Source organism: Bos javanicus, chromosome 7 (assembly GCF_032452875.1).
Source record: "Bos javanicus breed banteng chromosome 7, ARS-OSU_banteng_1.0, whole genome shotgun sequence".
Classification (NCBI taxonomy): domain Eukaryota; kingdom Metazoa; phylum Chordata; class Mammalia; order Artiodactyla; family Bovidae; genus Bos; species Bos javanicus.
The window spans coordinates 50,517,581-50,542,647 of NC_083874.1; the positions used below are offsets into that span (position 1 = coordinate 50,517,581).

At 49.3% G+C, this 25,067-nt stretch overlaps 1 protein-coding gene across 2 annotated transcripts in view; it reads left to right on the plus strand.

The window, feature by feature from the left end:
- The window catches only part of PSD2 (pleckstrin and Sec7 domain containing 2), a 78,112-nt gene that overhangs the window by 45,936 nt on the left and 7,109 nt on the right, over nucleotides 1-25,067 (plus strand). For both annotated transcript variants that reach the window (XM_061423652.1, XM_061423653.1), the window contains 10 exons: nucleotides 1,087-1,167; nucleotides 4,802-4,914; nucleotides 6,208-6,266; nucleotides 18,473-18,562; nucleotides 19,668-19,711; nucleotides 20,774-20,964; nucleotides 21,138-21,208; nucleotides 21,601-21,758; nucleotides 22,800-22,944; nucleotides 24,287-24,430. In XM_061423652.1, coding sequence (XP_061279636.1) covers nucleotides 1,087-1,167; nucleotides 4,802-4,914; nucleotides 6,208-6,266; nucleotides 18,473-18,562; nucleotides 19,668-19,711; nucleotides 20,774-20,964; nucleotides 21,138-21,208; nucleotides 21,601-21,758; nucleotides 22,800-22,944; nucleotides 24,287-24,430 — 1,096 coding nt within the window. The remainder of the gene's footprint in view (nucleotides 1-1,086; nucleotides 1,168-4,801; nucleotides 4,915-6,207; nucleotides 6,267-18,472; nucleotides 18,563-19,667; nucleotides 19,712-20,773; nucleotides 20,965-21,137; nucleotides 21,209-21,600; nucleotides 21,759-22,799; nucleotides 22,945-24,286; nucleotides 24,431-25,067) is intronic.

The window sequence follows — 25,067 nt, forward strand, 5'->3', positions numbered from 1 at the left end:
AACAGGAGGGAGAGCTTGGGGCTTGATTGGACTGAGGTAGAATTATGTTCTCTCTCTTGGCGAGAATGCATCACCCCGGTCTTGACATTCTCTTCCTTGGCCTCCAGGACACCACACCCTACGGCTGTGGCTCCTGTCTGTCTCCTGCACGAGGTTTCTGTCTCTTCAGCTCACCCTGAGAGGGGCTCTCCTCAGGTCTCTGAACTGGGTCTGCTGGCCTGTCTGAGCCCTTCCTACAGGCTTGTCCCCCTTCCTACGCTTACCAGTTAGGGTCAGACAACTCTCATGTAGGTGCTTCTAGACCCACTTGTTGTCCTGGGCTCTGGGCACCACCCTAGGGGCTACTTGGTCATGTCCCACACCCACTCCATCCCTCCCCGTGTCTTGTTGGATTCTGCCTCAGAAACATCCCTCCTCCCACCCTTTCCGTCTCTCTCGTGGACAGCTCCTGCCAGCTCTCAGTAGGTCTCCACTCTGCAGGCAGTGTTCCAAATACAGATCTGACCCTCTCATTCACCTCCTGCTTCAAACTCTTCCAAATCAAGTCTCAATCCTTGCCTTGGCCCAGGCCCAGATCCCTGCCTCATCTCCTGCTGCCCCCATTCCTGCTTTCCAGCTCCTGCCACATGGCCCTGCTGGTATCTTTCTGGATAGTGTCCTCTACTGGGGACACTGTATATCATCCCACACCCTACTCCCTTCACCTGGCTGGCTCTTACTTTCCTGAAGGTATTTGATGAGACATCAGCTCCTCCAGGAAGCCTTATTGACCCTCTCACACCCTGGCCCGCTGGAGAAGGAAATGGAAACCTAGTCTAGCGTTCTTACCTGGAAAACCCCATGGACAGAGGAACCTGGTGGGCTATAGTCCATGCAGTTGCAAAGAGTTGGATACGATTGAGGGACTGAGCACACCCTGGCCCAAGGTTGAACTGTCAGAGTCCAGTTGGCCAGCAAGGGAGGCAGCAGAGGGATGGATGGACAGGTCTGAGTGGGTGGGTCAGGGTCCCCAGGGGCCCACTGCCCATGTGCCCCCACTGTTTGCTGTGCCCTGCTTCTAATGGACACCCCCTGCTCTCCTGGCAGCAACGAGTTCAGCAGGCTGGTGGCTGGGGAGTACCTCAGCTTTTTTGACTTCTCGGGCCTGACTCTGGATCGAGCGCTCAGGTCAGTGCGGCTGGGCTGGGTGGTGCCCACAGGCGATACATCTGGATCCTCCTGACAGCTGTAGTGTGGACTTGCCGTGCAGCCTTGGGCAAGCCCTCTTGAGCCCTCTGGGGAGGCTGTGGGGAAGGGCCCAAGAGAGCAGCACAGTGCAGAGACTCGCTGAGTGCTGGCTCATGGGGGGCACTGCCAAGGTGAAGGAGTGCAGAGGTGACCCTTCAGGAGGCATAGCCTTGACACACCCTGCTGACGGCACCTTAGTGACACCCCTGTGAGGTGGGTGGTACTCTCCCATTTATAAACGGAGAAAGTGTGGGCCAGTTCCCCGAAATCACTGAGGGAGATATGGTCAAAATGACATTGGACATGGTCAGTTTGATCTCATGTCCTGTTGATGTTTGGACCCGGAGAGTAGCCCTCAGGAAGGGCAAGTGCAGGCCTAGGGAGCAGAGGGCAGGCAATGGGAAGATGAAGCCTGGTGCCAGGGACCTGAGCCCAGGCCAGAGCCCTCGCAGGTAGGGATGGCGGACTCTGAGCCGAGCGAGGGGTGGTCCATGTGTGTTATACCTGTTTACCTCCCGTGTGTCTCTCATATTTTTAGAAACTGTATTTTCCCTTTATTTTCTCTGTTTCCATTGGGATATTTTCTACTGACCTGCTTCCAATTCACTTATTCTTCCTCTGTGTCTCATATACTGCTAAACCCATTTATTGAGTTTTTACTTTCTTTTTTTTTAATTTAAATTTATTTATTTTAATTGGAGGCTAATTACTTTACAATATTGTATTGGTTTTGCCATACATCAACATGAATCCGCCACGGGTGTACATGTGTTCCCAATCCTGAACCTCCCTCCCACCTCCCTCCCCAGAGTTTTTACTTTCTATTGTTTTATTTTTTCAGATCTAGAGGTTATATTTTGTTAAAAAACTTTTTTGGTAGGTTCTAAATCACTGCCTTATCGTTGGTGAAGGGACTTGCGTAACTCGATGAAGCTATGAGCCATGCCTTGCAGGGCCACCCAAGAAGGACGGGTCATAGTGGAGAGTTCTGACAAAACGTGATCCATTGGAGGAAGGAAAGGCAAGCCATTCCAGTGTTCTTGCCTCGAGAACCCTCGAGAACTGTATAAAAAGGCAAAAAGATATGACACCATCACCGATTCAATGGACATGAAGTTGGGCAAACTCCAGGAGTTGGTGAGGGACAGAGACCTGGCATGCTGCGGTCCATGGGGTCACAAAGAATCGGACACCGCTTAGCGACTGAACAACTGCAACAATTCTCTGGGGGGAGAAGTCCTCATCTTTTCATTTATTTTTACTTACTTTCTCCATCTTTCCCTCTCTTTTTGGGAACGTATTAGTCACAGTTATTATTTGAAAGTCCTTGTCTGCTTATCACGGTATCTGTGTTATCTGATTCATCTGTATCTGGTTCAATTGTTTTTCTCTTGGTTTTCCATCATCTATCCTATTTCTCTGTGTGCTTAGTAATTTTTTATTAGATCCTGTACATTGTCCATAAAATTACAGTAGCTCTAGATCATTATGTGTTCCTCTGGGGGGTGTACCTTCTGCTTGTCCAGGCAGCTAGGGGAGAACAGGGCGGGTACAGTCCCAGTCTATCCAGGGCTGAGCTGGGGAGCAGCCGCTCTGAAGTGTGGTAAGGCTCAGAGTTCAACCCGATCACAGGGCAAGGGCTGCAGGGCTTTCCACTGGGATCCTGGTGTGTTCACTGGGGCCTCTCCCTTTGGTGGGTCCTAAATTACAATTTTGTCTCCTCAATGCGGCAAGCCTGTGCAAAAACCAAATCCATATGCTTCTCAGAGAGGCAGAAAGCTTAGCTTTTCAGCGTACGGCCCCTTCCATCTTTAGACTTTGGCAAATATCTCACAGGGAAAACTGGCCACATGTTTATAGCCCCTGAAGTCTCTCCAGCTCCGTGAAGCCACTGAATGTTCTGCCTCAGCCCTGTGTCCGTAATCGGCAGTGTCCCCGGGGAGAACTGCAGATCGGCCTACCTCCCTGAGGTCTCTACCCCCTGGGATCTTGGTCCCATTGGTGTCTGTTGCATCAGCGGTTTTCTGATAGCTTAAGAGAGATGTATTCTGTCTGGCATTTTTCACTGTTCTCAGTGGAAGTGTCTGTCAGCTCGAAAGCTGCTCTATCCTGAGCTGAGTCAGGTTCACACTGGATGATCCAGCAGGGAAGGTGTTTGGTGGGTCAGCTTGCGATCAGAGGCCTGGGTGCTGGGCTGGAGGACCTTGAATATACAGCCCAATAGATTGAGACTCAACTGCACAGGCCCTGGGGAGCCACAGCAGGTGCTGGGTGTAAAGCAGGGTTTGGGGAGGCAGTGGTGGCAACACTGTGTTGGTGGCCTTTGATCCAGAGTCTCCTGAGGAGGATCAAGTAGGAGAGGATGAGGCCTGAAGTTGGGCCACAGGGCTCGAGGAATGATTGGTGTGAGAAGTGCAGAGGATAGAGCAGAAGGGCTGGTGATGCCAAGATACAGAGAGAGAAGGGGGTGGCCATCTGTGAGGCTGATCCTGGGGATAGCCTGAGAGTTTGGTTGGAGCTTGGTGAAGACCCCCAAGGAAGGGGTGTTTGGGCTGGCGAGCCCCACCTGGGATGCATGGCTCATAGGTAGGACAGGCTATGGTTGGGATGGGGGATGGTGTTAGTGGAGTGTGAGGAGAAGAGGGAGGGGCCGGATGCAAGGAAGAGAACAGGAAACAGGAGAGACAGAGAAAGGAGGACCAGAAGGCGGATGGAATGTTTTTGTATAGCTGTTGACTGACTGGGATTGAATCAGAGAGTGGTCTGCAGTTTTCCATGCTTTGGGAAACTTCCGAAGGTAAAGACTGGCCAAAATGGGGTTCATGGGTCCCAGGGTGTCTTAGAAGTAGTTTGAGGGAGGATAGTGGGCATAACAGAAGCCAAGGGAACCACAGCAAAATTGGGAACAAGCTAGTTTTATGAACCCAGGACAGATAGAGGACCAAACTGTCTCAGCCTCCTGTTTCCCCTCCCAAGGAGGGGTGTGCCTAGGCGCCAGGTGATGGACCCCAGGCCCATCTCCCGGCCCCTCCGGTTTTGGTATTCTCTGCTAGGGACCCCTGAGTGCTGGTGACCTTTGACTTTTGGCCTTGAGGGGAACTCAGAGCTCTCCAGCAGAGGAGGCTCAGACTTGAGGTGGGAGAGTAGAAGGGGCCCAGGTGGTTGGGCCTGGGGCCATCACGTGAGGGGTATCGCATCTGGGAGGGGTGGGAAGGGCTGAGGGAGAGCGCTCCGGGGGAGCGGTGTGGGTGGCCTGGGCCCAGCCGCGGAGGAGGGAGTGAGGAGTGGGGCGGAGGCTGGCACTGGGGTGTTGGTCAGCCTCTGTTCTTCACAATCTGCCCCCGTCTCCTTCCAAAAGGGCCCTGAAGGGTGATGAGGGTTGAAACTCCACACTCCAGAGGCTGTCAGGGGGCTCAGGGTTTCCTCCTGGGCCCAGATGCTGGGGCTCTGGGGCCTCAGCCTCCTCAGGCAGGCTTGGGTGGTGTCTGTGTGGGGTGGGGGCTCCTACCTAGAGTGAGGATTTGGACGACTCAGGGGTCTGGGAGGCCCTCAGCACCCTTGCATCACCCTCCAGAACTTTCCTGAAGGCATTCCCGCTGATGGGGGAGACGCAGGAGCGTGAGCGGGTCCTGACGCACTTCTCCCGCCGGTACTGCCAGTGTAACCCTGATGACAGTACTTCGGAAGGTACGCCTCACCTTGCGCCCCTTACACCTCACCCTGCACCCCTGATGCCTCACCCCGCGCCCCTGATGCCTCACCTCACGCCCCTGACGCCTCACCCTGTGCCCCTGATGCCTCACCTCGCGCCCCTGACACCTCACCTGGTACCCCTCACACCTCACCCCGTGCCCCTAACGCCTCACCCCACACCCCTGACGCCTCACACCACACCCCTCACACCTCACCCCGTGCCCCTAACGCCTCACCCTGCACCCCTGATGCCTCACCCCATGCCCCTGACGCCTCACCCCGCGCCCCTTACGCCTCACCCCACACCCCTGACGCCTCACCCCACACCCCTGACGCCTCACCCCGTGCCCCTTATGCCTCACCCTGTGCCCCTGACGCCTCACCCTGTGCCCCTGATGCCTCACCTCACGCCCCTGACACCTCACCTGGCGCCCCTCACACCTCACCTGGCGCCCCTCACACCTCACCTGGCGCCCCTCACACCTCACCCCGTGCCCCTTACGCCTCACCCCACACCCCTGATGCTTCACCCCGCACCCCTGATGCCTCACCCCGTGCCCCTGACGCCTCACCCTGTGCTCCTGACGCCTCACCCCACGCCCCTGCCCCCCAGTTGGGCCCTGGCTTCCTCCTGCCCTTGATCCACCTGCCACTTCTGTCCTGCTTGAGAAACATCGGTGAAGGCACGATGGCGTGTGGCAGGGGGCCTGTCTGCTGGAAAAGGCACCTCCCACTGTCGGGCCTGTTGCTACTCCCTGTGCCTGAAAGTCCTCTGGGTCCTCTGTGCCCTGGAGTCAGTCCTCTGTGCCCTCCTTCTCTGTGGTTCCCTGTCACAGTGCTGATCGATAGTGTGGCAGGAGTCCTGGGTCCAGCACCCTCTTGTCCCATGGGTGGACCTGAGTCCCAGGAACTGGGGGGCTAGGCTGGTTATTAGAGGAGACATGGGCCTTGGAAGGGGTATAGCCTGGGACCCAGAGCCTTTCCTGGGTATGAGATTCAAGGTGAGTTTGGCCATAGGAGGCAGGAATCTGGGCTAGAACAGGCCCAGGGTGGTCGGGTCCCCCACTAAGGGAAGAGTGTTTCCTGACCTGGGTCAGGGGAGTGGCTCTGATGCTGTAGAGGGGTGGGGCATGGAGTATCACGCAGGCCCTGGGCCCTGACATGCAGTTGGCAGGTGGCTGGCCTCTTCTAAGGCCTGAAGGCTGGCTCTGGCAGGAGATGAGTGGGTGGCTGCAGTTGAGAAAGAGCTGGATGCTTACACTGAGGGTGCCTCTATCTCTGATTTAGATGGGATCCACACGCTTACCTGTGCCCTGATGCTGCTCAACACGGACCTGCACGGACATGTGAGTTGGGGAGGCCGAACCGGGGTATGTTCTCTCACTGACTTATCCCAGGTTGTCCAAGGGCCAGCCCTTTCTCCAGCCTCCTTCCTGAGACCTCTCGCTTGCTGGCCTATGTTTATTTAGCAGACCTGGGAGTCAGGCCACTTGGCTTCTAGACTTGGCCTTACTCTAGTTGTATCCACTTGAGACCTGCCTGGGTCCTCACCCCCAAGCAGCGCCATAAGAACAACTGAAGTACAGGAATTTAGGATGTGCTAAATAAGATATGTGCCCCTAGCCGTGTCCACGCCAGACGCTGCTAAAAGATCACCTGCTCTTCCTACCCCTCGTGCTATAAGCCTGACTGCAGCCCTGCTGAAGGGCCATGCCCCAGGCACCCCCTTCCCCTCAAATGGTAGGTTGCCATCAAGAGGCATTTTCATCATCTCCATCCTCCACTAGGCAAACAGAGAAGTGATGGGGGGTACCCTAGGCTGTGAGCCTGTGCCTCTTCTGGGCCCTGGGCATCTCAGTGCTGCTTGTGGCTCAATAACTCCTTCTTCTTTCCTCTGTCTGCTCCGGGGACCCCCTCTCTGGGCTCTCTTGCCCTCCCTCAGGTGGTAAGTGTAGCTGGTGGTCTGCATGTCCTGTGAGCTTAGACCCCCCATCTCCATCCTCCCCTTCTGTGTCCCCCATCACCCCGTCTGGCCTCACTGATCACTGTGCCATCATTGCTCACCCTGGGATGGTCAGAGCACCTCTGCTGGATTGGGGATATTTCAGTGACTCATGGGAGTAATAGGCCCATGTGAACGGTTCCGGAGGTAACCAGGTTCCGGTTCCATCTCTTCTGGAGGTAACCAGGAAAGTCTAGGACACTCAGGGTGGAAGAAGGAGCTGGGAGAGACCCAACTTCCGATTCCACTCTTGCCTCCAGGTGGCACCTCTGTGACCCAGGGCAAGACTCCAGCACTCTGAGTCTCGGGTTCTACACCTGTGAGGTGTGAATGGTGATTTCCCCATAGTGTCCTGGGGAGACCTGGGAGAGGTACCACCAAGTGTCAGGGTCTGGCACTTAGTAAAGTATTTATTATGAATAATATTATTACATAATCATCACCATCATATTCATCATTAATATTAAAATTTAAATGATGGAGAGTCTGAAGGCCGAGCCTGCAGATCCCTGGAGGATCAAGAATATGAAGGACCTGCCCTGATGGCAGCCTGAGCAGGCGTGGGCACGCTGGGTGCCTGGCCTGGGGTGAGTGAGAGCCTCGATGGCCTTGACACGAAAATTAGTTGTGCGACAGCTTTGGTTTTGTCTGCCAGGGCTGTCAGCCTGAGTGTGGAACAGGAGAGATGTGTGGATTCCATGGGAATGTCACCAGAGTTAATGCTCACTAATGGGCTGATGCTCCCCCAAGACTGCTTACTGTTTGCAGAGAGCAGGTGTTGCTGGCGTACCCTAAAAGGAGCTTTAAGCACACATTCCTCTTCCTATCCCTATGCTCAGCAGGGCCAAGGGCCATCTCAGGACCCAGTCACTGCTGTGTTAAGCCCTGGGTGCCTCTTCCCCTGGTTGAGAGCTGCTAACAAGGGCAGCAGTCAGTAAAGCCCAGGTCGAGAATATTCTTGAGCTTGGTGGGCCTTAGCTGCCCATGGCACCACCTTCTGCCTAAAGTTGAAGAGAAACATTACTACCTTCATACGTTAGACGTGGGTGCAGTAGGATTGTTCATACTCACAGCCAACAGACATTGAAGATCCGTTTCTTTCTTAAGGCAGTATTGCAAAACACCAAAAGCAGGAGGTCTGAGTTGTAATCCTCTTTATTTTTCACACGATAGTGTGTGACCTGAGGTGAGTTACTGACTTCCCTGAACCTCAGTTTCTCCATCAGAAAGTCCCTGTGAGATTTAAGGAGACAGCAGTTGTAGAGCGTTTAGCCCAGAATCGGGCCATTGGCATCACTGGGAGCTTTCCTGAAAGTGGCAATGCCTGCTTTGTGCTCACCCCATCCCTCCCTCTTCTCATGCTACCGTTGTTCCACAGAGACTCAGTGCCTGGGGGAAGATGGGGATCTCAGGAATGTAGGGCCTGCTAGGGCCCCCAGAAGTGGCTCTGGTCAGAGCGGGAGCCAGTATGGGGACTGGCAGAGGGAGTTGGTGCACACTCCCAGATGGGCACAGCCTAGTGGAGGAATTGGGAAGGCTTCCTGTAGGAGGGGCATTTGGACTGTAGGGGCCGACACCTTCTGCGTTCCATAAATGAAAAGGAAAGAGAACCCCTGCCTCAGTGTGCCTACCTTCTAGTTAAAGGAGATGAAAATAAACAAGTCAACAGGTGATTACAAATAGTGATAGGTCTCTGAAGGGAATCAACAGGCGGGTGTGATGGTGGCTGGAATGCCTTTCAGAGGAGGCACAATTGGGGCAGAGACCTGCAGGAGCCAGTCACGGAAGGACCAGGGACAAAGTCTTCTAGGCAGAGGGGCCAGTGGACTGGTTTTCATCTTTTGGCTATTGTGAACAGCGCTATGAACACTGGTATAAAGGTTTTTAAAATTTTTTAAATTATTTTTAAACTGAATGAAAGATTGTTTAAATTCATATAGTGCTTACAATTTCCAGAAGTTTCCCATGCATGACTTCATGTAATCCCATAATAACCCTTTTGTCTTCCTACCCCTCTATTGCCCTCCCCCTTCTTGGTAACCACTAGTTTGTTCTGTGAGTCTGCTTCTTTTTCTGTTTTATTCACTGGCTTGTTATATTTTTTAGGTTCCACATCTAAGTGATATCATATAGCATTTGTCTTTCTCTTTCTGACTTGTTTTACTTCGCATAAGTTCTTGTTTGAGAAGCTGCTCTCAATTCTTTTGAGTGTATACCTAGGAATGGATTGCTGGGTCCAGTGGTATTTTTGCATTTAACTTTTGGAGGACGGGAAAACTGTTTCATAGTGGCTGTTGAGTCCAGGAGGGAGGTGATGGTAGCTTGGGCTGACAGGGCAGTGAACAAGGGTAGAAGGGACAGATGAGCGAGATCAGTAGAGGATGAGCCTGATGGGACTTGCTGATGGGCTGATCAGGGAGAGGAGGAAGAATGGCTTCAACATCTGGCTCGATGGGGGTGCTACTTCCTGAGATGAGAAGGGAAATTCTGTGGGTGGGTGGAAGGTGTGGTGAGTGGGAGAGCTGGGGCTCCAGTCCCATTTTTGACATATTGTATTTGAGATGCCTATTGGACATGAACATGGGTGTTGCCAAGGAGGTGGTGGGATAAATGAATCTGGGATGCCAGAGAGTGATGGGGTGACGAGGTCGCTGTCATCTTGATGGAATGAAAGCCATGGGACTGGCTGAGTGCCTCAGGGAGAGCGGCAGGTTGGTGACCTTGTTGTGGGTCATGGCATTATTTAGAGGTCAAGAACTTTTCACTTTCATGCATTGGAGAAGGGAATGGCAGCCCACTCCAGTGTTCTTGCCTGGAGAATCCCAGGGATGGTGGAGCCTGGTGCATTGCCGTCTATGGGGGTCACACAGAGTCGAACACGACTGAAGTGACTTAGCAGTAGCAGCAGCAACAAGCAGAGCAGAAGGAGACATTTTGAAGCAGCCATGGAGATGGGAGGAAAACCAGGAGTGTGTGGTGTCTCAGAAGCCAAGAGAAGAAAGTGTTTCAAGGAGAAAGAAGTGGCCAACTATATAAAAGGCTGTCATGAGGTCAAGAAAGACAATAACAGAAAAACAGCCTTTGGGATTGGAATGGCCATTGGTGGGTCATTGTCATTGGATGGTCAAGGTCATTGGAGCCCTTTACAAAAGTACTTTAGGTGGAGGGGCCAAATGCCAGGATGGAGTAGGTGGAGGTGAGGATAGGAGGTGAGGAAGTAGAGGCTGTGGAGAATTCTTTTGCAATATTTGGCTTTGAATGGGATCCTGAAGTGAGCCACTGGCTGGAGGGGTCTAGCAGGGACTTTTTTTTTTTAAGTTGGAGTATAATTTCTTTACAATGTTGTGTTAGTTTCTGCTGTATAATGAAGTGAATCAGCCATATGTATATATATATATCCTTTCCCTCTTGGTCCTCCCTCCAACCTCCCATCGCCATCCTACCCATCAAGGTCATCGCAGAATACTGAGCTGAGCTCCCTGTGTTCTACAGCAGATTCCCAGCAGCTATCTGTTTTACACATAGTAGTGTGTGTTAATACACTAGTTCAGTTCAGTTCAGTCGCTCAGTCGTGTCCGACTCTTTGCAACCCCATGAACTGCAGCACGCCAGGCCTCCCTGTCCATCACCAACTCCTGGAGTTTACTCAAACTCATGTCCATTGAGTCAGTGATGCCATCCAGCCATCTCATCCTCTGTCGTCCCCTTCTCCTCCTGTCCCCAATCCCTCCCAGCATCAGAGTCTTTTCCAATGAGTCAACTCTTTGCATGAGGTGGCCAAAGTACTGGAGTTTCAGCTTCAGCATCAGTCCTTCCAATGAACACCCAGGACTGATCTCCCTTAGGATGGACTGGTTGGATCTCCTTGCAGTCCAAGGGACTCTCAAGAGTCTTCTCCAACACCACAGTTCAAAAGCATCAATTCTTTGGTGCTCAGTTTTCTTTATAGTCCAACTCTCACATCCATACACGACCACTGGAAAAACCATAGCCTTGACTAGATGGACCTTTGTTGGCAAAGTAATATCTCTGCTTTTCCATATGCTATCTAGGTTGGTCATAATATGTCAATCCTAATCTCCCAACTCATCCCAACCTTTCCTTCCCCCTCTGTGTACACATTTTGTTCTCTGTGTCTCTGTTCCTGCCCTGCAAACAGGTTCATCTGTACCATTTTTTTAGATGCCACATAATATGCATTAAAATACAATATTTGTTTTTAGGAGAGACTGTTTTAAATCTGACTAGGGTGTTGTGTATATGCCACTAGGATCTACTAGGCAGGCAAGGAGAAACTGATGATGCAGGAGAGAGAAGGGAAAATTGAAGCTTTCCTTGAGATGAACAGCAGGGCATAGATGGAGAATGGCCTTAGCTGGGAGTAGGGAATGCTCATTCCTCATGACAGGGTGAATTGGAAGGGAAGGATGTCAGAGGAGGGTGAGCTTAGCCTCCAGACAAGAGAGAATGGGGGCTTGGGTTAGACTTGGAGATGGAGACAAGGAGAGAGATTATAAATGTACTGTGGATGTGCAGTCACTAGCACTGGTTGATGGAGTCAATGTTGAGGTGAGAGCAGAAGTCTCTAGGATGAGACCAGGAGAGGCGGGAGGAGATGGTGGGAGAAGCTGCGCTATGAACCTCCAAGCTGAAACAAAGATAAGTTGTTTTGCAAGAAAAGCTTAATTTCTCTCACACTTGGGCTGCTTGAGGTTTAGCAGTGGGAGTGCTGGGGAGGTGTGTTGGGGCCAGATGGTGGAGGACTTGAGGGACAAATGCACGGGTCAGCATACTATTCTGAAGACTGGCAGTGGCAGGGAGGCCCTGCCCATTCTTAGATGGTGAACAAGCCTCATATATTAGAACTTGGAAGGAGCACCAAGTGCAACTCAGGTTTAGTCTAGATTTGCAAATAGTGATGAGGGTTTTCCTGTCCAAAAGACTTTTGACTGGTCCCTTCCCTTGCTCTGAAGGATGACATCTACTTTCTTTCTGCTTGGCCTGTTTCATTCTGCTTTGAGAAGGGGAAGACTTAAAGACAGGCTGGGATTGTTCTGACCTCAGGTAGGTCACACTAGACCTGCAGAGAAGGCCTTGGAATGGGGCTGTGGCCCGCCCAATCATAATTCTTTTCTGATTGGAGACAGAGGCTGTGGGAACAGATTTTTGGGTCAAGGGCAGGCTTGGAGGCCCTTTTGATCCAAATGTTGGTGGGAGGAAGGGAGGAACTGAGAACTTGGAGGTCCCAAATCACTCCAAAGCCAAAACAGCTTGGCTTTGGAGTGTTCTGGGCATGTCTTTCTTTCTCTCCATCTTTCTTCCTGTCCTCCCTCCTTCCCTCCTTTCCTCCCTTTCTTTCCCTCTCCCCTCCCATTCCCTTCCCTTCTCTTCCGTCTCTCTTTTCCTTTTCTGGTATATATCTTTTGGCCTGGTGGCTGTTGTTCATTTACCCAGTATGATTTGACTTCTTTGCAACTGACCGTCTTACTTTCTCATCCAGAGAGAGATTGATCTTAGTAGCTGTTTTGCATGGACTTGAAAGTGTATTCTGCAGTTGTTTGTTGTAATGTTCTATATGTGTTGAGAAGGTCAAGCTTTTTAACTATGCTGTAAAACTCTTTTATATCCTTAATGATTTTTTTTATTGTGGTAAAATGTATAAGACATAAATTTACCATTTTAACCAGTTTAAGTTGTGCACTTCAGTGGAGTTAAGTACATTCACACAGTGTGCAACCATCACCGTTCTCTGGTTTCAGAACTTTTCATCACCCCAAAAGGAGACCTTGTACCCATTAGCAGTCACTTCCCATTCTCTCCTTCTGCCAGCCCCTGCCTCTTCTGGATATTTAATGTGAGCGGAATCATACAGTACATAGCCTTTCATATCTGGCTTCTTTCACTTAGTGTAATGTTTACAAGGCTCATCCATATTATAGCATGTGCCATAATTTCATTTGTTTTTATGGCCAAATAATATTCCATTGAATTGATATGCCACATTTCTTGTATCCATTTGTCCTTTAACGAATATGTGTATTATTTCCACCTTTTGGATACTGTGAATAGTGTTACTCTGAACATTTGTGTACAAGTTTTTGTTTGAGCACTGTTTTCAATTCCTCGGAGAAGACCAGCTGCATCATATGGTAATTCTGTGTTTAACTTTTGGACGAACTGTGAAACTTCCTTAGTGGCTGAACCATTTAGAAATCCCACTAGTCATGTATAAGGGTTTCAATTTCTTCACCTCCTTGCCAACACCTCTTTTCATCCTTTTCTTTTTTAGTGATAGCTGTTCTAGTCAGTATGAAGTGGTAACTCATTTTGGTTTTAATCTGCATCTCCCTAATGACTAATGACATTGAGCATATTTTCATGTGCTTATGGCCATTTGTATATCTTCTCTGGTGAAATATCTATGCAAGTACTTTGCCCACTTTGAGGGGGATATATAATTATTATTTAAAATTGGGGTAAAAATATTAAAAATCATGGTAAAATATGCATAATATGAAATTTACCATCACTGCCATTTTTATGTATAGTTTACTAGTATTAAATCTATTTACATTGTTGTGCAATGAATCTCTAGAACTTTTTCATTTTCTTAAAAAGATTTAACTCTTTTCTTTTTAATTTATTTTTTTATTGACGGATAATTGCTTTACAGAATTTTGTTGTTTTCTGTCAAACCTCAACATGAATAAGCCATAGGTATACATATATCCCCTCCCTTTTGAACCTCCCTCCCATCTCCCGCTCATTCCCATCCCTCTAGGTTGATACAGAGCCCCTGTTTGAGTTTCCTGAGCCCTACAGCAAATTCCCATTGGCTATCTATTTTACATATGGTAATGTGAGTTTCCATGTTACTCTTTCCATACATCTCACCCTCTCCTCTCCTCTCCCCGTGTCCATAAGTCTATTCTCTACGTCTGTTTCTCCATTGCTACCCTGTAAATAAGTTCTTCAGAACCATTTTTCTAGATTCTGTATATAAATACAATATTTATCTTTCTCTTTCTGACTCACTTCACTCTGTATAATAGATTCTAGGTTCATCCACCTCATCAGAACTGACTCACATATGTTCCTTCTTACGGCTGAGTAATATTCCATTGTGTATATGTACCACAACTTCTTTATCCTTTCATCTGTCGATGGACATCTAGGTTGCTTCCATGTTCTAGCTGTTGTAAATAGTGCTGCAGTGAGCAATGGGGTACATGTGTCTTTTTCAATTTTGGTTTCCTCAGGGTATATGCCTAGGAGGGGGATTTCTGGGTCATATGGTGGTTTTATTCCTAGGTTTTTTTTAAGGAATCTCCAAATTGTCTTCCATAGTGGCTGTATCAATTTACATTCCCACCAGCAGTGCAAGAGCATCCCCTTTTCTCCACACCCTCTCCAGCATTTATTGTTTGTAGACTTTTTGATGATGGCCATTCTGACCGGTGTCTTTTGCTTTTCTTTAATTGGTCTGTTTGTGTTTTTGTTGTTGAGTTGTAAAGGTTCTCTATTCTAGATACTATACTCTTATCAGATATATGGTTAGAAAAAGTTTTCCCTTTTTGCAGGGATCATGTGTTTTCTTCCTGTCTTCCTTCTATTAATGTGGTGTATTATGTTAATAGATTTTTATATGTTGAACTACTCTTGTTCTTCTGGGATACATTCCACTTGATCATGGTGTATAATCCTTTTACTATGCTGCTATTTTGCTAGTATTTCATTGAGAGTTTTTATATTTATATTTATAGGGGATACTGTTCTATAGTTTTATTTTCTTGTGAATTGTTTGTCTGATTTTTGTATCAGAGTAATGCTGGCTTTATAGAATGAGTGAGGAAGTATTCTCTCTTTTTCAGTTTTTGGATAAAGCTTAAGAAGTATTGTGTGCTCAGTTGCTCAGTCGTGTCTGACTCTCTGCGATCCCATGGACTGTAGCCTGCCAGGCTCCTCTGTTCATGGAGTCCTTCAGGCAAGAATATGGGAGTGGGTCACCATTTCTTCCTCCAGGGAATCTTCCTGACTCAGGCACTGAACTTGCATCTCTTGTGTCTCCTGCATTGGCAGGTGGAATCTTTACCACTGTACCACCTGGGAAGCCCCAAGAAGTATTAATGTTAAACACAAGTTGCTCAGTCATGTCTGACTCTATGACTCCATGAACTGTAACCCGCCAGGCTCCTATGTCCATGGAGTTCTCCAGACAAGAATACTGCAGTGAGTTGCCATTCCCTTTTCTAGGGAATCTTCCCAACTCAGGGATCAAACCTGGGTCTCCTGCATTGCAGACAGATTCTTTACCATCTGAGCCACCAGGGAAGTCCCAAGTATTAGTGTTAATTTTTTTTTAATGTTTGGTAAGCTTCACTAGTGAAGCCATCTGGTCTTGGGCTTTTCTTTTGTGAGGTTTTTGATTGCTGAGTGAATGTCTACTTCTTTTTAGGTTTATTTAGGTTTCCTGTTTATACTTGAGCCAGTTTTAGTAGTTTGTGTGTTCTTAGGAATTTGCTTATTTTATCTAGGTTATATAATTGGTTAGCATTAATTGATTGATATTAGCAAATTAATTCGGAGAAGGCAATGGCACCCCATTCCAGTACTCTTGCCTGGAAAATCCCATGGATGGAGGAGCCTGGGAGGCTGCAGTCCATGTGGTCCCTGAGGGTCGGACATGACTGAATAACTTCACTTTCACTTTTCACTTTCATGCATTGAAGACGGAAATGGCAACCCACTCCGGTGTTCTTGCCTGGAGAACCCCGGGGACGGGGGAGCCTGGTGAGCTGCCATCCGTTGGGTCACACAGAGTCGGACACGACTGGGGCAACTTAGCAGCAGCAGCAGCAGCAGCAAATTAATTGCTTAGGATTCTTGTTCTTCTTGTTACCAAGAAAGCAGTGTTAAAATCTCTAACCAAGACTGTGAGTGTCTTTCTCTTTTTAGTTCAATTTTTGTCTTTTACTTTTTGAAACTATGTTATTAGGTACATACAAATTTAGAGTGTTTATATCTTCTGGTAGATTGACCCTTTCATTATTATGAAATGTCTCTGTAGTAATGCTCCTTGCCTTCAAGTCTATTTTGTCAGTTATTAGTGTAGTTATACTGGAGTTCTTTTGCTAGTATTTGCATGCGTATCTTTTCTGTCCTTTTCCCAAGATTTCTGCCTCCTTATATTTAAGAGATGTCTATTAATCTTTGCCTTTTAATTTGACCATTTAATAAATTACTAATATATTTGAATTCAAACATATCAGGTTACTCCTCATTTTCTCTTTGACTCATCTGGTCTATATTGCTTATTTTTTTTCTCCTTTCTTGCCTACTTTTGGATTACTTAAGTATTTCTTTAGAATACTGTTTTCCCCTGTTAGCTTGTTAGTTGTGAATTCTTTTAGAATTCTTTTTGTAGTTTGCAATATATATCTCTCACTTATTAAAGTACTTTAACCATGTCCTAGCAAATGAAATAACCTTAAAAGGCCTTAATTTATTTGTCTTCTCAACTTACATACTACTGTTATCATCCTTTTAACTGTTTGTATCTCTTTCTATATTTTATTCCCCAGAAAACTTTATTATTTTTTATTTTTCACAGTCAGCAATCATTTAGATTTAGCTATCCTTTTTGTTGCTCTTCATTGCTTTCTGCTTTGCCATCTGGGATAACTTTCCTTGTGTCTGAAGAATTTCCTTCCTTTCTTAATTTCAAGTTTTGAAGTGTGACTGGCATGTTTCCCAGTGCCCCTTGTCCTCGGTGGGCCCTGAGTTCCAATTTTCGTTTTCTAGTCCTTTTGACCACTCAGTTGCTCACTCTTTTGTCCACTGCTTGAGAACTGACAGATGCTTTGAAGAGGAAGACTGCTCCTTGTCGGCCTCCCCTCTCCATGTTTCTCTTCTTTGTAAGACCTTTGCCCTTGAAGTCTTCATTGCTCTTATATTTCTCCAATGTTTTATCAATATTTTGACCAGCAGTTGTTTCTGATGGGAAGGTTGATTTGCAACAAGAGAGTCTGTCATTACTAGGATTATAACTCTTGCCTGGTAATTTTTTGATTTTGCACCCACCCCTTACTGATGGCTTGGGAATGTTCAGTGTGTATGTGTGGAACTCAGACAGTATGATCAACATTGCCCTCATGTTCCTCAATTATGACTGTACACATAAATGACTATATACATATATACATACATACATGGATGTACATGTAAAATATATACATAGACATATGAAACACATATTAAGGCATTTGTAGGATCATTTCTCCTTAGTCCTTTGGAAAAGGTGTAGAAAATTCTTGTTTTTCAGCTACTTATAAAACTTTCTATCACTGTTTTCTGAATTATTTCCTGTGGTGTGTGAATGTCCCACATGGTGTTAATAGAATCATTGTTAAAATGGAGCAATTGAGAAACTACATCGAATCCTCTCCTTGGAGACCCTCACTACCACAGAAGCACACTGAAAGCTCTGAAACATATAAACTTATTTGATTATGAAATCCTTCAGGGGGAATTCCTATTCTCATTTGTAGGTGAATTTTGGGAAACACTGCCTTATAGCAAACCTAAATCCACCAAATCCTACACCAATAAATATCTAGTGTTCAAGGGACTTTGTCTTCTCAATGGTGAAGTGCCATCAGTGTTTCCTCAAGCATGGACACTGCAGAGAGTCTGAAAGTATGCACATCAGATATTGGGTTTGGGGGGCTGGAGCCCCCCTTCTAATCATTGGTAAAAAAGGCAGAAATATGGGGTACAGTCATTCCAGCCCTTTGTCTGTTTGTGCCTCCTGGAGTGAAATCATCTGCTCAGGTTCCCTTGGTCCCAGAGCAGCTTGGCATGGGGTACCCATGTGTGTTGGTGGAAATTGATTTTTGATTCTCTTAAGACCAAACTCTCCCTCACTTCACCTACCTCTTGGAGGTCTTGCCGCCCCTCTGTACAGGTGAGAGGGTGAGACAGTTGTGACGGAATACACAGAGCTTCTGCTCAGGAGTCAAGAGGCCTGGGTTCAAGTCCTGGTGCTGTGACCTTGGGAGAGTTAACCATGGAGTAGCGGGTGAGAGCACGGGCTTTGGTGTCAGACACACTCAGCCCTTCTACTTCCTTGCTGTGTGATCATGCGCACGTCACTTCACCTTCCTGCACCTCAATTTCCTTACCTTCAAATGGGGATAATAATAACACCCACCTGACCTTCTCTGTTGTGAGAAGGAAATAAATAATGCATGTCAAGTACAATACCTGGAACGTGCTGGGCACCTGGCAAATGTCAGCTGTTATTTCATCTAACCTGACTCCTTCATCTGGGTTTGAGGAGAACCCCAACCTCTTGTGATGCTTGAGGATCAAATAGAATCTTGAATGTGAAAGAGTTTTGTAAACTCTTGGAGTGACAAAGGGAAATTCAGGCAGTCTTTTCTCATTACTGCCCTTGATGCTGCCTCATCCCCTCTGGCCGGGCAGGGCAGGGTGTGGAGACCATACCAGGCTCCATCCCTACTCTCAGGCAGAACCATTCCTCCATTACAGAACATTGGCAAGAAGATGTCCTGCCAGCAATTCATTGCCAACTTGGACCAGCTGAATGATGGCCAAGACTTTGCCAAAGACCTGCTGAAGGTATAACTTGCTAAGGGTCCCCATGCTCCCAGCTGTGTTCAGGGTGGGTGGGGAGGAGAGAGGTTTCTGCTCCACTAAATTCTGATGGTCCAAGTTCTTCATTCTGGGGTCAGGGTAATGATGGCTTTGGGACAGAGGTAGAGACCATCCAGCTCAACACATGACTAGTATGTGTTCCCTGAGTTGGGCAGAGGGTAGGCTTTGTGAGATTTGTTTTTAGTGCTCCACTATCATTATTTCTGTCAAGATAGTGCTCAACACTGCCACCCATTGTCACAGCTGTCACCGCCATCACCCTCACCTGATCACCCTTATCACCACCACCACCTTCACCACAACCATCAGTATCATCACTACAGGGAAAAGCCCACTCATTCCTTAAACATCACAAGGAATCTAGTTTTCTTTTGAATACTTTTGAAAAGTTTCTTTTGAAAAACTCTGGCTTTTCAAGTTTGGTCAGCTCTCCACCTTGGAGGAATAGGAGCATGTTTTGGGGGATAGGTGATGAGTTCAGTTTTAGAGGATGAGTTAGAGGGAACTAATGATATCAGGTGGGCAATTGGATAGTGAGTCTGGAGGACAGAACATGAACATTGCTTTCATCACTCTTCTTACCATAATTATGTTCTTCACTGTCAGGAAGAACTAGTTAAAAGTGTATTTGTAAGTACAATAAAATGATCCCAGTCCCTTCACCCACCTACTCCCCATCTACTCATCCACCCAAATGCCCATCCTCCCATATATCCATCCTTCCATCCACATACCCACCCTGCAACTCAATCATTCACCTGTCCCTACACCTATCCATTCATCCATCACCCACACATACTCTCCTACACAGCCCTCTATACACACTCACCCACCTATTTCTTGGCCCATTGACATAGTTAGCAGCTCATCTACCTACTCATCCTCAGTCTATCCAGTCATCTAAACAATACTCACCTACCCCATTCATTCACCTGTCCAATAAATAAGTGTGAAGCAAACACCTACTTTGCCCCACTGGCTGAAAAGGTACTCCCTCACTGCATCCACATCGCTAGAGGTAGATGGACTCTGACTCTTCTTTGAACTCCTCTCTTTCCCCCTCTCCTAGACCCTTTACAACTCCATCAAGAATGAAAAACTGGAATGGGCCATGTGAGTAGTGCCCATGAGCACAAATATGGGGAGAGAATTACCGGGAACGGGGCGAGGGAGTGGCTGATGGTACAGGGAAGTCATGCTGGTTACTCTCCATGGTGCTGATTTCTCCTACCCAGGGCCCTGGTGACCCCTGACCAGCTGGCCAGCTCCTGCTGTTGAGTTCCCCTTTGGATTCATTTTGTCTTGATAAATAGTGTGCAGTTTTACAGCTATGGAATAGATTAAACTGACAGTTTCATGATGTTCACAACAGTTTTTCTGTTCAGGGGATATTGCCACTATTTTCAATGATGATATTATCTCTTTCCCCTTGGGGAGGTAGACAGGCATGAGCTCTGAGTCCCTTTACAATGCTAGTAATATGACCAAAGTGAAGTGGTGACTGCTCTTGGCAATGGGGAGATGTGACTGCCCCCTAACTTATTCCCCTGAGAGGGCAGTGAGACTTGGAGGTACCCAGCCATCTGGAAAGAGGTGTGGTGACCTTGCTGATTGGGAAGACTATATATAAGAGGCTTCTGGGGAAAGTTTCCACCCCACTCTGCTGTACTCCCCAGGGCAGCCTGGGTCTTGGGGTCCATGTGAAGGTCCCAGGCAGGGATCGTTAGGAAACCCAACCCAACTGGGGAGAACTGGCATTTTTCTACCAGGGCTCCAGTGGGGAACCTAGACTTTAGGGGCCTAACCTACTGATCTTCTGTCCCTCACCATGTCCCTGGGACTTGGGCAGTCTGCCCATGGGTTACTTCTCCCTGGGGCTTGGCTTTCAGAGAGGTGAGAGAAGACCAGGGGGTAAGTCCGAAGGTGGTAAGGTCTCCAACTTTGTGATCAAAGGTGAAGATTGGAGCTTGGAGGCCAAAAATCAAATTTCAGAGGACAAAGGTCAGAATTGGAGACTCAGGTCAAAGGTCTGGATCTATGGTTGGAATTGAAACCCCCTTATCTCTGTTCCTCACCTCTAACTGGCTTCCAGAGGAGTGTTTGGTGGGGAGAGGGCATGTTGGCATGGGGATGAGGGCTCTGTGGAGGTGGTACTCAAGCCTAGTACTTTCCTAGTGATGAAGATGAGCTGAGGAAATCACTGTCTGAGCTGGTGGATGACAAGTTTGGGACAGGCACAAAGAAGGTGACACGGATCCTGGATGGTAGCAACCCCTTCCTGGATGTCCCGCAAGCTCTCAGCGCTACCACCTACAAGCATGGTGTGCTGACCCGGAAGACTCACGCCGACATGGATGGCAAGAGGAGTGGGTGTCAGGCGGGGAAGGGGCATAGGGAGGGATGCTAGTCCAGAGAGGGTGTGCACCCCCTTGGCTGCTCCTCTGGGAATGCACATGCCAGCAGACATGTAGGGGGACACGGGGGAGGAGATACTGGGATGGGTGTTATGGCCACACTACCCATGGCCCCCTCTCCCTAGCGCCCCGTGGGAGGCGTGGCTGGAAGAAATTCTACGCGGTGCTCAAAGGGACCATTCTGTACCTGCAGAAGGTGAGAGATTCCCCCAGAATCTTTACCCAGGAAGGGCCAACTCAGCCCCTGCCTTCTGGTGCCTAGAGGGTCCTGGGAAAGGCCTAGGCCTTAGGCAGATCTTGGATCCTCCCACATCAAGGACCTGACTGGCTCACCGAGGGCTTTGATGGTTTCAGAGAAGGGCCTTTTAAAGGGGGTTTCAGAGGAGTAAGACCTGTTCAAGCTTCTGGGGCCAACTGGGTGCTGGGAGTGTGTGGTGATTCTTGTTGGGGCAGCTGAAAGATGGTGGGATGTGTAGGGACAGAGAGAAGGAGAATGACCGGGAGGGACAGTGAGGGTGGAGGTACGGGTCAGCAGACCAGAGCCTGGTGATGACAGAGGCTTGCCCACCCCTGACCTGGCCTGTCCAGGATGAGTACAGGCCTGACAAAGCCCTGTCCGAGGGTGACTTGAAGAATGCCATCCGTGTGCACCACGCTCTGGCCACCAGGGCCTCTGACTACAGCAAGAAGTCCAACGTGCTCAAGCTAAAGACAGCTGACTGGAGGGTCTTCCTCTTCCAGGCACCGTAAGTAGGAGTGGGCACCCCCTCGCTCCCACACTGGGCTCAGTACCTGCCCCACAACCTTGCCTCATCTACCTCAGGGGAGGTGCCCTTAGCTTCCCCGGCACAGCAGCCATGAGAGCAAGTGTAATTGCTTGGCACAAACAAACAGCTCAGGTCCCTCCTGACAGCAGTGTTTCTCAAGCGTGATCCCTCAGTATCTCCTGGAAAACTTGTTAGAGGGACTTCCCTGGTGGTCAAATGGTTAAGACTCTGCTCCCAATGCAGGGGGCACAGGTTCAATCCCTTGTTGGGGAACTAAGATCCTGCATGCTGCCCAGTGTGGTCAAAAATAACCCCCAAACTCATTAGAAATGCAGTTTCTGTGGTCCCACATTAGACCTCCTGAATCAGAAACACTGGAGGTAGGCCAGCAGTTGTGTTTTAATAAGACCTCAGGGTGATTCTTATGTGCACTGAAGTCTTTAAATACAAGGCAGATGGACTCTTTCTAAATCATCCTACACTTAAAGTTGGGGTGATGGGCACGGAAAACTCACCCTGTGGTTTCTCCATAAGGCCTTCTTTCTATGCCCCTGTACCTCATCCTTCTGTGACTTGAAATTCGGGTTTCATGTGTCAGATGAACTTAAAAGGGGGGAGACTGGCAGGTGAACTCTGAGGATAGGAGTGGAGGTGCCGAACCAGGCAGCGGGGCAGGACCGAGAGGGCGGAGTCAGGGTGACCAGTTGCCCAGCTGCCTCTGACCTCCCCTGCTGGTCTTAAGACTCACTAGCTCCAAGCCGTTAGCTCTGGACCTGGCTGGGCAGCTTCATGTTCACATGGAAATCCAGGTCTGTCTGGGAGCTGGAACAGAAGGGAGCTCCCTACGCAGACATGACCAGGCTCATCAGCTCCCATCCTGCCACCCTCCCTCACCCCTTTGCCCGCCTACATGGAGGTCTTTGTGGCCTCTCTGTGCCTGGCTGTGCTGGGTGCTGGGTGGGGGATAGGGAGTCCTGCTGTGAGAAGCCAGTGCGCCCTCCCCTCCCCTCCGGTCCCCAGGAGCAAAGAGGAAATGCTGTCCTGGATCCTGAGGATCAACCTGGTGGCTGCCATCTTCTCAGCGCCCTCCTTCCCTGCTGCCGTTAGCTCCATGAAGAAGTTCTGTCGGCCTCTGCTGCCCTCCTGCACCACTCGCCTCTGCCAGGTATAAGCTCCTGGGCTCACGACATCACCTCCGCCGGCCCCTCATTCAGCAGTGCTTACCCGGTGCTTGGTCCTAGGGTGAGAGACAAGCCGAAGGAGCAGACATTCTCCATCCCCCCGCCCACACCCCCACTTACACACGGAGGGACTGAGGTCATACCCCGCACAGTGGTGTGGGTGTGCCGATGGCGGTGTGTTCAGTGGATGTGGTGTGGTCTGTGGGTGTCCTGTGTGTCTGGGCATGAATGGTTGTGAGTGTGTGTGTCCTGAGGAGCGAGTGACAGGCAAGACTTGGAGAACCCTTCATCCAGCTGCTTCCCTCATCTACCCTTACATGTTTCTTTGTAATCCTTAAAAATCTCCTGGGCTTCCCAGGTGGCTCAGTGGTAAAGAATCTGCCTGCCTGTGCAGGAGCCACAGGAGACATGGTTTTGATCCCTGGGTTGGCAAGATCCCCTGGAGAAGGGAATGGCAACCGACTCCAGTAGTCTTGCCTGGAAAATCCCATGGGCAGAGGAACCTGGTGGGCTACAGTCCATGGGGTTACATAGAGTTGGACACAACTGAGTGCACATGTGCACACACACACATCAATACTCCATTTTTCAGGGGTTTTTTTTGAGAGGAGAGGATAAATGCTGGGCTACTACTTGCATGGTGGAGAGTGGGTTAACACCATGTTTTCCATCCTGTCATGGCCCTTTCCTGATGAGCCAGTGTCCTGGGTCTTCTCTGTGGAGCCCCTGGGGCTGCTGTCCACAGCTGTGCCAGCACTCTCGGTGCTCCCACACAGGCACACTTACCATTCAAGTACACGCATGTTTGTGTGTATATACACATACACACACACATACACATATGCAGCCCAGTGCCCATAAGGCACAAAGAGGTCTGGCTGTCCTGTGGCGGGTGGGGTGTACTGTTCACTTGTCTGGTAGTGACAGTGTCTCTGTCTTTGGGTGTGATCCTGGATCTGTGGCCTTCAGATGTGTCTGGACATGAGTATGAGAGGCTGTGTGCTTCGTATGAAGCCTGGGGCGCCGGGCTGAGTCTCGGTGATTGTGTGTCTATGTCAAGGAGTGTGCATACACGAGAGTGAGGGCCTCGCATCTCCTGAGCCTGCTGCGGAGGCTCTGGGGGGAGCTGATGCCGATGGTGGGAGGGGACGAAGGAAGGTGGCGGAGGTACACTCGTTCAGGCACAGACCTGGCTCTGCCCCTGCGTGTTGGATGGCCCTGGCAAGGCCTCGGTTTCCCCTTGGGGAAGCAGCTCTCCTTTGGATGAGACCCACCCATACGACCCCCTGAGGGTGGGACCTCACTGTCCACGACTGATCTTTGCAGGAGGAGCAGCTGCGCTCTCATGAGAATAAGCTGAGGCAGGTGACTGCAGAGCTGGCTGAACACAAGTGTCACCCGGTCGAGCGGGGCATCAAGTCCAAGGAGGCTGAGGAGAACCGGCTGAAGGAGCATTATCTCACATTTGAGGTGGGCCAATCACAGGAGGATTTGGAAGGACAGGGCTGGGGCAGGAGGAAGAGGCCAGCTTCTCCTTCCACATCTTTCCACAGCCAGGGACTCCTTCTTTGGGAGCACTCCACTTTGGGGGCTCCCCTGAGGTCATGAACTGCAGTCACCTGTGAGCCAGTCTCTGCACAGCCCAGCTGCACAGACAACTCACTTGTGTATCTACCAGAGACCTCCCTGACCTTCTGCAGCCTTCTTCAAGCCCCTGCCTCACGTCCAATTTCTGCATAGGCCCAGCTTTTCGGGAAGCTTCTACAACCAAACCACAGAGTTCACAAGCCCTCTCCATGTGACTTCCCCCCCCTCACATCTCAGTGCCCCTCTCAGTGGGTTTATCAAGCAGAGCACCTTGGTCTCTCCTTCTGAGCTCTCCCTTTCTTCTGTTTTGTCTCTGCCCCTACCCTGCTTCTGTCCTGCAGTGCTCTGCCTTCACTGTATGAAGGATGAGGGTAGACTGAGGGGAGGAAGGCAGGAACCACTTGTGCATTTTGGACTGACCTGCACATGGGGGTGGACAGATACAAGAGAGCCCGAAACCAAGCCAGGAAGTCCCTGGAGCAGAGGGGCAGGGAATCGCCCATCTCAGTCTCTAGATTTC